Below are 13,758 nucleotides of genomic sequence, written 5' to 3' on the forward strand. Positions count from 1 at the left end.
GAAAGGTGGATGGCTTTCGGAGGGAATGCTATTATATGAGAATGACTCTCATTCTTTTCTTTATAGTTAGAGAAATTGAAGCATAGAAACAAAATAGCTTGCCCAAAATATTTTTAGGGCTGGTGTTTATTAGCTTTTATTAGCTAAATAAGTTTGATCCCTATTTATAAGCCTAATTCTCAGGGATTACTGAGGGAAAGAAATCTGTTGGCCCTGACATTCTTTACTCCTTTCTTGGTGTCCAGTCCCACACTAATGGGACTAGATGCTTTCTAGTTGAAAGAGATCATGAAAGCAATAGGCCATTATGCTGAAACCAAAACTGATCTGATTACTATGTGCATGCCTTTCCTAGACTGTTAAAGAAGAAGAATTTTGTGTCTGCATATTTAAGAATGATTACATTCAAGTTTTAGAGAAGAAAGTTAAAAAAGTTGCAAAAATATTTTTTCTTATCTTGGCACAATACTCTTTCCACTCTATCAGGGTGTATGTCAGGCATTTATCTAGGGGCTGAGGGTTTCTTTTTTTAGGAACTTCTTTTAAAAGAAGTATAGTATGCAAATTTTTTCTCCATGGCCTTAGGGTACTGTAAAGGAGCTAATATACAAGGTCCAGAGTGTGGAAGAAGAAAGGGTGTGTGTTTCTTGGTGTAAACCATCTTTGTATGAAAACAGAAGCCTTGCCCTTTCCCCACACAAACCAAGCCAGGAGGATCGTGAAAGGGCCTAGAACCCCCCAGGTCAGTGCACACAGCCCCATTCTGGTAGGGGCTAATTCTCTGTGGACCTTTCATCATAGAGAACTTATGTTGAAAAGTAGGGCAAACTAAAAAGCAGTTTCATTCAAAATATGAAAATGTCTGTTATTTTATGGACTTGAGTGGGCAGGACACATAAGCAGGTGGTTTTTCAAATTACTGGACTTTCCAGATGCTGCTTACTATTGCAGCTGTTCTTACTTTAAGCCCTTTTAAAATGTAGCCAGCTCTGCTATTAATTGGAAGAATAAGCCACATCATGAGTTTTTTCATAATTCAAAGATATTTGGTGTATCTGGTCTTAAATTTTAATAAATATTATGAAATTTTATTCAGCTAAAACTAAATTATTTTTTGATGACGGGAGATGGAGAAGAAAAAGAGACTTTCTTTTAATAATCATTTAAAATGTATATCATTGTTGGCTGAACTTGAAAGTGTTTTCAGATGCTTAAAGATGAATAATATCCCCCATTTAGTATCGCTTAGTGATGTGAGAATAAATTCCTACCAAAAATGAACATAATGCTCCTTTACAAGCTGGAGATTCTGAATTCCATGACTGATCTCGTATGTGGCAGAATATCAATCACCATCATGTGGAGCTATCTCCTAAACAAATAAACAAACAAAACCAATACCAATTCCAACAGAAGAGAATATTAACAGGGTGCTGAGTGCTTTGAGACAATCTGATCTTTTAAATCTTATTCTTTGATTATATGTATATCAGATAAATATAGAATTTGAAATTACCATTATATTGAGATTAATCGAAAATCACTCTAGAATGCTTTCCAGTTGAAAGGGATTCGGGAGGCATTAAGACATTATTTTGAAATCAAAACCAATCTGATTACCATGTTATGACTTTTTTTGACTGCTAAAGAAAATTTGTGTCTGAGCATATTTAAGAATTATTACATTCAAGTTTTAGGATAGAAAGTTACAAATGTGTATTTTTATTTTCCAACAAAAGTCTTCTCTCAGATGTTCTGATATTTCTTAGGACTAATCTCAGAATCATCTCAAATCATTTATCTCCTCATAGCAATAGTCTATAAGAATCACATAATCTTGTCTATTCTTCCCTTATTTCAAAATATCTGTTTTGGACAGTAACCGTTTGATAACATGGATAAAATTTTAAACTTCTATAGCCCTTAAATTTCTCTTAAGGAATTGGAAGTTAGGCCAGTAACCATTATGTTCTCTTCCAATTCTCAGATTCTGTCATTTTATGCTTGTCTGATTTTATCCCCAGTGCCACTGCATACTGTCCTTCTCATTTCATGTCTAGACCACAGAGCAATTACATCTTAACTGTTCTCTGCTCAACCAGACTGACTACCTTTCATTACATCCTATAGCTTATCTTCAATAAAGCCCACCCTCATCATGTCATATTTAAACGTGAAGTCTTGTTGAGATAATAAAGTCCAAACTTCATGAGTGCTGGATAAACGAGTCTGCCATCTGGCTATGATCAGTCTGTTCATTTTTATGACCTACCACTCTGCCACATGAATTCTCTAATTCCCGTCAAAATGGGTCACTAAACCTTCCATCATGCCCTGTATGAGACATTCCCATCTCCATGCCTGGCTTATTTAGAATGCCCTCCTGTCCTTTTCTCAGCCATTTGCATTCTGTTTGTCCTTCCTGATCCAACTCAGATTGCACTCCTTCATGCCCTTCTCTATTAAACTATCTATAATCCATCTTCCTTCCCTCACCCTGTTGTCCTATCCACAGTAGGGTCTCCCTAACACTTAATATCAATACCATTCACTTTTTAAAAAACTTTATTGAAGAATAATTGACAAATATAATTGTATGTATTCACAGTGTACAATGTGATGATCTGATATACATCTACATTGTTTAATTACCAAGATCAACATAATTAATACCATTCACTTTTTTAAAACCTTTTTATTATTCAGTATTCAATACTGCTTATTTTTGATTTATTATAGGATATATTTGATCTATTTCCAAAATGATAATGAGAAGGTTTACAGTAGAGACCACATAAAACAGCATGTCAGTTAAAAAAGAAAGTGAAAATACAAAACCAAAAATGGGAGAGAGGAGTAACATGTATTAATGAAACTTAAAATCTAGCTATATGTTTCCTGGTAGTCAAAGCAAAAAAGGACCCATTAGTTACCATTTGGCAGTGACTTACTATTGTGATACAGTGTGTGTATTTTTTAAAACTTTCTATCTACATGCATCTTGTCTCTCTAACTCTAATCCTTGTGATTTCTAGGACTTATTTTAGGAATTATCCTTTGTAGTATGTGGCACAGTGTATAGTCTAACATATGATGAGTTTAATAAATTAGTTGATTGGTGGCTAATGTATCAGAAGTCTAAATTTGAAACAATTTTATTTATATAGAAATTTCAAATAAGTACATAGTAAACATACAAATGAAAATGTGAACATAAAAAGAAGACATAGAAATCTCAGAGGGAGAATGAAGGGTCTGAAGTCATGACCACTTTAATCAGACAAAATTTTAAAAAGCATTCATAGCCTACTATTTTGGGATAAATGTCTATACAGATGTAATATAGTACAGCAAACCTTTAATAAGATAAGAAACCTATTTTATTGGAACTACATTGTATAGACTAATTTACTGACTTTTCTTTCCCTCCCTAAGTAGCTGTTTTATGAGACTGAAAGGATGCCGTGCAGATATACCATGCTGTTCCTCACACTGTACATCAGGCTTTCATTTCTTCTCCATCGAAAGTTATTTTTCTAAACTTGGTAGAAGAGCCTTTTTAAAATGTAGGGAACTAGTCTGGCGCTGTCCAAAAGCAATTTCTGTGATGATGGAGATGTTCTATACCTGTGCTGTCCAATTCAGGAGCCAGTAACCTCGTGTTGAGAGCTCAGAATGTGGCTAGTGTCGACTGAGGAACTGAATTTTAAATTATACTTAATGTTAATTACTTGAAATTTAAATGGAAAGAGCCATAAGTGGCTAGTGACTACAGAATTGGCAGAGGCAACTTTTACAGAGCTGCTTGCCTCTAAATAGAAACTTCCATACCTGATTTGGTACCTTGACCACTGTTTCTTTATTATCACATGAAGTTTTAAGCTACCATGCATTAACAGTAAAACTTTGGATGTTTTTGTTATTTTAAGAAGTCTATGTTGTCAAAAGTAAAATTTAGGGAGATTTATTATTTACTGCCATGTAATGTAAACATGGAGAGGATCATCCCTGTTTCTGTCATTATGTTTGTTCTTGGACTCAAAGAAAAAGCACTTCTAAAATAGGAGTCTCCATAGGGTCTAGGCCACCTTTCCTGGGCTACTGGAAGATGGCACTCTCTGGGCAGAATTTGCACTTGTAGCCTGGGTGTCTCTCTGTAGGGCATTCTCTGAAGTCCTCTCTCAACTGGGCATCTGAGTAAGTGGGCCTACCAAATTCTTCTCAAGGTGGATTTTTCTGTCTGTCTTGTTTTGCTCATAGGAGCAAATGGGAGGTGTTTGCTTTCTCTAGGCCAGCAGGAGCTTGCTCTAACTCTTCCTTTTAATTTTTTTTAATATGAGGATCCCCACACTTGCTCTTTGAAATGCTATTCTGTTAACTGCTATTTCCTCTAAGCCTGTTATGCCTTTTTTCCATCTGCGTTGAAGTCTCTTTTCCCAGTGGAGCCTTTCTTTCTCAGCTTAGTCATGCTATGTGTGAGACCCACATCCACACTGCTGGCCTCTTCTGACTCATCCTGGGTAGCTTGCTTGCTCCAGGAACCCCACTCACACTGCAGTGGAACAGCAGGGAGGCTCCAATGAAGCCAGCCCTTTCTGAAATCTGCCTCTTTTCCTGGCATCTCTTCTTCTTGTCTAAAGCTACATGAGGAGGGGAAAAAGCAAAAATGTCCTTCCCCCCTTAAGGTAACACTTTTAGTAAATAGTTTGTAGCAACTTTAATTTCCAGTTTATAAGCTACTTTTGTTATTGCTGCTACTTTTAAATATTCCATAATCTGGCTAGTAGAAAAACCCACTAATGCTCCAATTTTCCTTTTTCCTCCACCAGCAAGCCAAGAGAGTCAATTCTGACAGTTACATTTTCCTTCCAGTTACAGGTTAAATTGTTTCCCTTTTTGAAATATATTATTCATAAATGTGAACAGTTTCTGAACTATAGCTCCTCCCATCCACAGATAGGAGACTGGCTAGGTGGAAATTGCTCATCTGCCCCATTGGCTGTTCTGGAGTTGTTCAGAGCTGGGTCTTCACACTGTAATCTTCCAGGCCAGGATTTTCCTTGGCCCTCCCTACCCCTCAAAGAAAACCCTCTGCCAAGAATGGCTCAGGCCCATGATTTCCCAATCCAGATGGGTTCAGACAATAAATTTCTCTGACTTGATTTGCTAAAAGGGTCAAAGTTGAATAATATAATGATAATCAAAAACTGATCACTGACTCAAATCTAAGTTTGGCCAATAACTCATTCAATTGACTTATTATTTTTTTAATCACTAAACACGTTCTGAAAGTATAAAAAGGAACTCCAACTTGAGTGTCCCATTAACTCAGAGAAGCCTGACCCAGGCAGTCACTAAAGAAGCAACTTTATATACCTAATTAGAGGGGTCTATGGGAGAAATCAAGAGGCACATGTTATTTTTGGTTGTGTAAATTAGCTTGGTTTTGCCCGAGTACCACTTTTTTCCAGTTAAAATACTCTCTCTCTCTTTCTCTCCATATATAATATATATGTATTCTTTGTCCTTAGTCGGAAGCATTTTACCCACCTTATTTTTAAGAAAACAACTTCAGGTTATCTTGATTTGAGCTGGGAGAACCTGCCTACCCGTTCTCATCTTGGCACAAGACCTTACACAATGACCTTACTGCTTTAATTCTATGTGCAGTGGGGCACCACCCTTCACTAGACTTTAAGCCTGAGAATAGACAGAGGGTGACCTGCAAGACAACCATCTTACTCTCCCAAGGAGTGGGGGTCAATCTGTTGCAGAGATCTGGAGGTTCATTTGCCAGGAGAAAAGTGCAGTTAAGGAAAAGTGCAGTTATATGAAACTCAAGTTAGCTAAATTCCAGCTGAACTAACCAGCAGGAGGGGGGGAGGGGATATGTGACATTTTTGACAACTGTGGGAGCTCCCACATTATCAAGCCCAGAACACGGTGTGTGTGGCAAAGGTACAGAAGGATGCACAGACTGCTTGCCAGAGGAGAGCTGTCCCAACCCTGACAGCATCCCTAGGGCAGGGGGCATGGAGGGGGGGCGTCCTTTGCACGCTGGCCGCCTCACCTTACCTTGACCACATCGTCGTTGAGATGCCTGGGGTCGCGGTTGACCAGGTCGATTTCTTTGGTGTGCGCGTCGTACACTTGCTTCTCGTTCATCTCTTCTGCCATGGCCTTGTTGTTGGGCTTGTAGATGTTGCCCTGTTCCCGAATGGGAACAGTGTAGAGATGTCCCTGCGCAGGGCAGACGGCCAGGAAGGGGAGGGTGGCCGGGGAGATGGGAAGAAAATTTCAAAATGAAAAACAAGCGATCAGAAGTCAGCCTGGCGGCGGGGCAAACCTCGAAGCTCAAAATCGAACTAACCGCTTAGGCAGCGGTGGCTCCGCGCACAGTAAACTCCTTGACGCCGCAAGCTTTTTAAGAGGATCGAGGAGAGGACACCACACCCCTCCGTACCCGGCAGGGAGCTCCGGTCTCCCCCGCCCGCCGCCAGGGGTCAGGGCAAACCCCGCGGTGCGGTCCGCCCAGGCCCCAGCCCGGCGCACGCCCAGCCCAAGGTACCCTGCGGAGACCCTAGCAGGGGAGGGGACCCGATCTCCGACTTCTGTCCAGCCACTCTCTCCGACACGCCACCCTCGCCCCGAATGCTTCACCTGCTTTATTTTCCCGTCCCCTTGGCCCCCATTCCTTCTCTCAATAAGCTCTTCCAGCTTATCTTTCAGATCCAGTTTGAACCCCCGACCCATGGAGTCTCCCCATTTTTGTTGCTTCTGGTCGCATCTCCCTCGCACCTGTTCGCGTCCCCCACCCTCTGTCAGCCCTCTTTGTCCCTACATTGCTCTCCCCACCCCCATGGTGGTCACAGTGCCGAAAGCCCCCATCTCTGGACCAAGCCATATGTCAACCCCCCTAAACTCCCTAGAACAACGATATCTCACCTGCACAGCTCCCTCAACCCACCCTCAGGTCACTCTTAGGCTGCCGGCCCGTGGCTGAGCCACTGCCGCGTTTGGGAACGCGAGGTCTCCACACCCGGGCGGAGCCCGAGCGCAGGAGGGTGGTTGGAAGGGGTGGTGGTAGTTGGGGGGAGGAGAGGTCCATCCCTCTCCAAACACCCCCACCAGGCGCCAAGATGCTGGAAGAGTTCTTGAGGTGGCCCAAGAGCTTTGGAAAGTGCAAACATGATGCTCTCCGCCCCGGCCAACCCGTCCAGGCGCCTGGTGGGGAGTCTCGGGGACTGTCCCCAGGATTGCGGGTAAATGACTTCCCACCCTGCGTTCCAGCTCGCCGCCTCTCAGCAGGCAGGGGCTGGACTGTGGGAGTCCCGCAATAAAGCAGCAAGCAGCACCCCCGACCCACCTAGAAATGCGTCCTCAGTACTAATTTCAGGACCCCGGCCCCCTTTCCGCCTCCTTCTAGTTTAGGGGCGCCCGGACCCCTTTCTAAATAGGAAAATAGAAAACATTCCTGCCTCCTCTTCACCTCCCCGCCCAGGCCCATTCCGCAGAGGTGCCAGCGCGAGAGGAGCGTTCCAAAGTCGAGAGAGGGCTGGGGCAGGGAAAGCAGTCGGAATATTTGGAGTGGGAGATAGCAGAAGGAGGCACTCCTTGCGCTCCCCAGGGCCCGGCGTGCATCCACCCAAGCCTACCTCGGAATCTACGTATTTGCCCCCAGACATGCTGGCCGGTGGCTGGATGAAGGCTCTGAGATTTCTCTGGGTTGTTATTTAAGGGAACTGAGGAAGGAAGATCTTGTATTGTATGGGGGAGAAAAAGGCGCTGGCGGGGGGGGCGGTGGCTGGGAGGGAGCCTCCTGGCCGCCCGCCAAGGGTTTGTTCTGCAGCGGTTGGCCGGGACTTGTGCTGCGCCGGGTCTAGGCACATCCCCAAGGTTCTGGCAGCAGAGGGCGGGGAGCGCCCGCAGGGAGCAAAGAGCAATGGGAAAGCGTTTCACCGGCGCTGGGTTGCTTGGGCAAATATTTTAAACCTGGGGCAAGATTTTCCCAGTTATGAACCACTCAGAGGCGTCCTGCGGAGAGCGAATGTTTTCGCAGTGCATCATGCTCGCAGGGGTGGGGAGTGAAGTGACCCGGCGCGCAAGCAGAGATGCCCAGTATGGGCACCCAAGCTTCGGAAAGAATTCAGCTCTGCTCTAAGCCGTTTGTTCTCATCGCCCACGTTCCATCTCAGCCCAAGACACAACTATCTCCCAGTTTCACAGAGGAAGGGATGAAAAATGACCCAGAACGTTTAGGTGCATTTCACACTTAAACACAAGGAAGGAATTTGTGTGGGTTCCTGTGTGTGGTGGACTTTTGGTGGCACTCCTTTACATCTAGTTGGTGGGGATGGAAGCTGGGAGAAGCAGACATGCAGAATTTAACATTTCCCAACCAGTTTTGAAATTTTCCACAATGCTTTGAAATAAATGAAAATGTTAAACTTCACTGATTTTTTTGGAACAAAGGACATTCATGCCAACACGTTATGCCATATTTATAAAATGTGTAAAATATTTACAATCGTAGAAATATTTAATTGGAGCTTCAAGTTTATCATAGAGTTTTTTTTTTTTTTTCCTAATGTACTTGCCTGTGAGTTAGAGGACACCTGGTTTTTCTACTAATTGATTAGAAGTTTAAAAAATTGTTAGCAATTAAAATATTTTATTCCTGAATTTGGGGATGCTTTTTTTTTTTTATTATAAAGCAACACAAGATGAATTAAACAATAAGCAGTAATTTTATATTTGGGCATTTATAAGTCAAGAAATTCACTGTCCAGAAAGGACATTTTACCTAAGGTTCCATATGCAATCAAAAGTAAAATTATGACTTGAAATAAAAAAGCTGAGAATATACATGAAGGGGCATAGGTTACATTAAAAAATACTGACAGTCTGACATGGGGGTGGGGGCACAAAAGGGGGAGGAGAAGATGGAATAGAGGATGGAAACTTGGAGTTGATTATCTAGTTAGAATATATGAAAATATAAAAGAGAACTATAAAGGACAGACTGTTGTTTATAGTAAAAAAAGCAATGCAATTTTTTTAAAAAAGATCAGTTTCAATTATATGGCAGGGAAGATGTCGCAAATGTTGGCATTAATTATGCTGGCTAGTCATTATTAGAATACTAAAGATCTTCTAAAAATTGGGTTTTTAAATTTTTATTTCTGCCAAAATCCATTTGTAAATTCTTTGAACAAATTGTGTGTTAACAAACATGATATGCTAAGAAAGAGTGGTGTCAGGGTCAATGTGTTGTGTGGTGCCCAGTCTATCTCTAATGATTGCTGAAAGATTGCTGTTCATCTAACTCTTCCTTCATAAGTTGGTTGCAAAGCAGTTGTGGTTATGGTCTATGGAAAAATGTGGAAACCGGTTCCCATCTATTGTTATTCAGTCTTCAGCTGTGATGAGTAATCTTGACTGTGAAAAAAGTCAACAGGAACAGGGAGAGAGTGTGTCCTGCATTCCAGCAAGGAATGGACTTTCTGGGGAGGCCTGTGAGTGAATGCTTAACTAGCACTCAACTGAGGGAAGTCCATGGTGAAGCCAAATCAACAGTAGTGCACGGAATCATAATGATCAGTGAAGCGTTGTCAATGCCAAAATGAATTCCTAATGAGAGGAAAAACCACAAACTCTTCATTAACCTGCCTCAACAAGAAGCTAGAACCAAAAAGAAACAGATTGTATTCTGGTTATAATAGCTGAATTGAAGAATTGGCTCCAACTTAACAAGAAATAAAGACGAAGAACATTGTTAGCATAGGTATAAGATTTGAAATGAACAGATGTAAAAAACGAAATATATTTTCTTTGATATTCCCCCACAGATAACTTTAGGCTTGGAGGCAAGTTAATAAATTTCTCCAAATCATTTACTAAAAAATGAGTAAATGGCAACTTATTTGCCGCCGCTTTTTTTTTTTTGAAGAAGCAGTCTTAAAGGTTAGCTCACGCATTATATGTTACTAAAAATATAGAGCTAAAAGGGACACCATTCATCCAAATCAGTAGCCTTAGAGATGTGGAAATTGAAGTCTAAATACATAAAAATGATTTGTTCTTAAGGAGTTTTGTGGGGTAATGAAACATTTTAAAGTTGATAAATAACTAGAGCACCTATTAACAATTTCTGGGACAAGGGATTCTTAAGTAGTCTGGTGAGGATTTACTCATGGTAAAATTGTGAAGTTAGTTGCCTTTTGTGTTCTCTTATCTTCTCAACAACCCCTCCACCCCCCCCCGCCCCCCGCCCCGAGTCCCCACCACCCTAGATCCTCTTAAACTAAACTGGCTTCATCTGATTTCCACTCTAGGAGTAGGAGTCTAAGGTTTTGCTTATAACAGTATCAGTGGTTTTAAGAAGCAGGCAGGTTTCCAACATTTATCAACACTCAGAAGCCCAATCAGTGAGTTCAGAAAAGAGATTACAGTTTGGATTATAATAGTGGTTATCACTAGGTGTGATATAAAAAGAATAATAACCAGCGTGGGAGAGCTAGCCAGCAGTCATTCCTAACTTGGGTCACAGCTCTGGAGCTGTGCCTTGGAGTCCTGCTGGCTAGTTGCTGGCTCATTGAGGTGTTAGGGGCCTTTAGGAGAGGGTCAGAAGGGGAAGGGGGAACATTTCAGAGGGTGACTATTTACATGCATAAATATCAATATTTTTACAAGCTATATGTTCAGCTGAATATTTATCCTGTTTTTCAGCATCACCATCTCACACATCTTCCACTGAATTCCATTCAGGCCTTCCCATACCTGCTTTACCTTCTTCCATACCTTCCATTTTATATATGGAAAGAAACAGCTATCTAGATGAAGATCTGCCTCATCATCTGATCCCTTTCCATCCCTCTTCTGGCTTGAAGGCCTCCACTGGACTCTTTCTTGTTGTGGGCCTTTCCATTTTGAGTATTTTAAATGATTTTTTTCTCTATTTTCTTAAAAAAAATAAACAACTATTTCTACATTCAAAAATCTTCCTGATCACAACGGATGAGAAAATACTCTTTTCACACTGTTTCTTTAAATTAACCTCACTCTGCTTATTTGTAAAATGGAAAACATATTGACATCTACCCAATAGCGGTGCCGTGAACATTTAATGAGGTGATTTAAAGCACAGAGGCTACTGCCTAAATCATAACAGATGCTAGGGTTAGGGACAAATTTCAGCCTACAGATTCAGAATTGAAATAAATGTATTGGGGCGCCTGGGTGGCTCAGTCGTTAAGCGTCTGCCTTCGGCTCAGGTCATGATCCCAGGATCCTGGGATCGAGCCCTGCATTGGGCTCCCTCCTCAGCGGGGAGTCTGCTTCTCCCTCTCCCACTCCCCCTGCTTGTGTTCCCTCTCTCGCTATGTCTCTCTCTGTCAAATAAATAAAATCTTAAAAAAAAAAAAAAAGAAATGTATTTACTTTAAAGTATTTTTATTGTAAAATAGTTTAACTCTCTACAGTAAATAGTGTAATGAACTCTCACCATGAAGCTTGATCAAATAATATCATTTTGCCTTATTTGCTTCAGATTTTTTAAAAGTGGAAAACATGTATACTACTGAAGTCCCTTGTGAGGTGTAACTTTCTCTCTTTTGGTAACTGAGCTTAATTTCTTTCACAAACCCCCATTCCTTCAGGTAGCAGAAACTTCAGCTCAGTCCATTTCTAGCTTCTGCCATTTTGTTGGGATTGCACCTAAATTCCAGGGGCTTATGAATTGCCAAAGAATCTCAGGGTGGGTCTGTGGAAGAGTCTCTTCCTTAGCTCTGCATCTTGGATCTGAGAGGTACATCATCAACCTGTCTGTCCTCAATCACTGGTCCATTCAGGGCACTGCTACTCTGTCCTTCATGCTCATTCAATATACCCCTTAGGGCTACAGACACTTTCTGCTACTTCTGTTTTTTTCTTGGGGCTCTAGTTACATCTAATGAATTTGGGTGGGCAGGCCTGATGTGGCAGCACAGGGCCACCCGTGGTGAAGGTGCTGTAGAGAAGCAAAGAATTGCCCTGCCACGGTACAGAGAAACTCTAGGGGGTTGCAATCTCCACAGGCCCTGCTCAGAAACAGGAGGCACAGATATCTCAACTATTAGATTCTCTTAATTTATCTGGGCCTCGGCTAAAGACACACATATGTCAAAAATCATTTTGCTTATTTTCCCAGTTTTCTCTCCCTTGCGCAGGAAGCCATGCTTGCACATCACCCAACAATTTTTCTGTGCCCTGAATTCCCCCAGGGCCTTCACCAAGGCTTTTAGAGTCAAGAAAAGCCTTATCTCTGCTTTTCTGCTGTAATGATCCTTCTGTAGGCATGGGGGTGGGTGGGGTAGGGGAGGGCTCTAGGGGCATCTAGGAAAGAACATAAGTTAACATTTCAGAAGTGTTATCATTCAGTTTTTATTTTTTCCCTTCAACCAAATCCTGCCAAAATTTTGCTAGTAACATCTTTCTTAAGCTCTCTCTGGTATTTCTGAATTATAACAAACCCTTAAATTCAAATTTTAAATATAGAAGAACTTCTGCCAGTATTTATATTTCACTGATAGCCTTACATTAAGGCTTTTATCCTTCTAATTAACTCAAAATATTGATAGTGGAATAATATATCTGGCCTTTAGCTATCGAGTTGGTTTACTTTACAATTTTCTTATCAAATATTTTGTTATTAAGACCAAACCAATCTGACTGGTTATTTAATATGATTGAAATAAGATTAATTCTTTTTTTTTTTTTTAAGATTTTATTTATTTATTTGAGAGAGAGAATGAGAAAGAGAGAGAGCACATGAGAGGGGGGAGGGTCAGAAGGAGAAGCAGACTCCCTGCTGAGCAGGAAGCCCGATGCGGGACTCGACCCTGAGACTCTAGGATCATGACCTGAGCCGAAGGCAGTCGCTTAACCAACTGAGCCACCCAGGCGCCCTGAAATAAGATTAATTCTTGAGAAAACTTTTGGATAGCAAATTCTGTGTAGAAAAGTACAATTCTTTTCGGTGTCCTAACTAAAATTGGTAAAGGTATAGTTGTACGTACTAAATCATCATAGATGAGGCTTTATGGCTATGTCTGAGTGATATCTCAATAGCTAATTAAAAGTGAAAGATGATGTGAACCAACACTTTTTTTGTCATCATCTATCCAAGGCATATTTTAAAACTGAATTTTAGGGTGTATCAATAAATTATTGCTACAATAATTTGGCATAAATAAACTACTACAAAAGTCAGTAGCTCAAGAACTACGGATTGGGTGGGCTGCGGCTTGGCTGATGTAGGCTAGGGTGGCTGGGGCAGCTTTGCTTTTCACTGCAAGTCTGTGGTGTCTCTGCTCCATGTCTCTGTCCTCCTTGGACCAGCAAGCTACTGGGGAAGATTTTTTTCATGATCCAAGAAATCACAGCTACAAAAAAGGAAGAGGAAAAATATGTCACAGGCTCCTAGAAGCCTAAACCTGGAAATGACACACTGTTACTTCTGCCCCATTCTGTGGGCCAAGGCAAGTTACTCCACCTAGGCCAAAGTCAAGGATTGGGAAGTGAATTTTGTCAATGGTGAGACCATGGCAGGGTGTGAATATAAGAAGGTATGAAGTTACCAAATCTACATTAAATGCATTAGTTGTTAGGGATTGGTTTTTGGTTTCAGTTTTCCATGTTTTAATCTAGTTTGTTAGATATACCCTTTTGCTATCTTTTATTTAATTCTCATAAAGCTTTATATAGTATATTTAAAATCTT

At 41.2% G+C, this 13,758-nt stretch overlaps 2 protein-coding genes across 3 annotated transcripts in view; both read right to left on the bottom strand.

Annotated features, from left to right (window-relative positions):
* MET (MET proto-oncogene, receptor tyrosine kinase) overlaps positions 1-6,134 on the bottom strand; it is a 243,581-nt gene extending 237,447 nt beyond the window's left edge. Inside the window, exon 1 of the mRNA XM_032401724.1 lies at positions 6,076-6,134. The gene's annotated coding sequence lies outside the window, so the exon portion shown is untranslated. The remainder of the gene's footprint in view (positions 1-6,075) is intronic.
* Positions 1-8,281, bottom strand: part of CAV1 (caveolin 1) — a 35,875-nt gene extending 27,594 nt beyond the window's left edge. Inside the window, exons 1-2 of one of the 2 annotated variants that reach the window (XM_032401726.1) lie at positions 7,656-8,281; positions 6,076-6,240 (exon numbers count right to left, since the gene is read on the bottom strand). In XM_032401726.1, coding sequence (XP_032257617.1) covers positions 6,076-6,240; positions 7,656-7,685 — 195 coding nt within the window. In that variant the 5' untranslated portion in view covers positions 7,686-8,281. Of the gene's footprint in view, positions 1-6,075; positions 6,241-6,945; positions 7,314-7,655 lie in introns of those variants that run through there. The other variant, XM_032401727.1, reaches the window with a different exon arrangement.
* Between the last annotated feature and the right edge of the window lie 5,477 nt (positions 8,282-13,758).

Source organism: Phoca vitulina, unplaced genomic scaffold (assembly GCF_004348235.1).
Source record: "Phoca vitulina isolate PV1807 unplaced genomic scaffold, GSC_HSeal_1.0 scaffold4, whole genome shotgun sequence".
NCBI classification, from domain to species: Eukaryota; Metazoa; Chordata; class Mammalia; order Carnivora; family Phocidae; genus Phoca; species Phoca vitulina.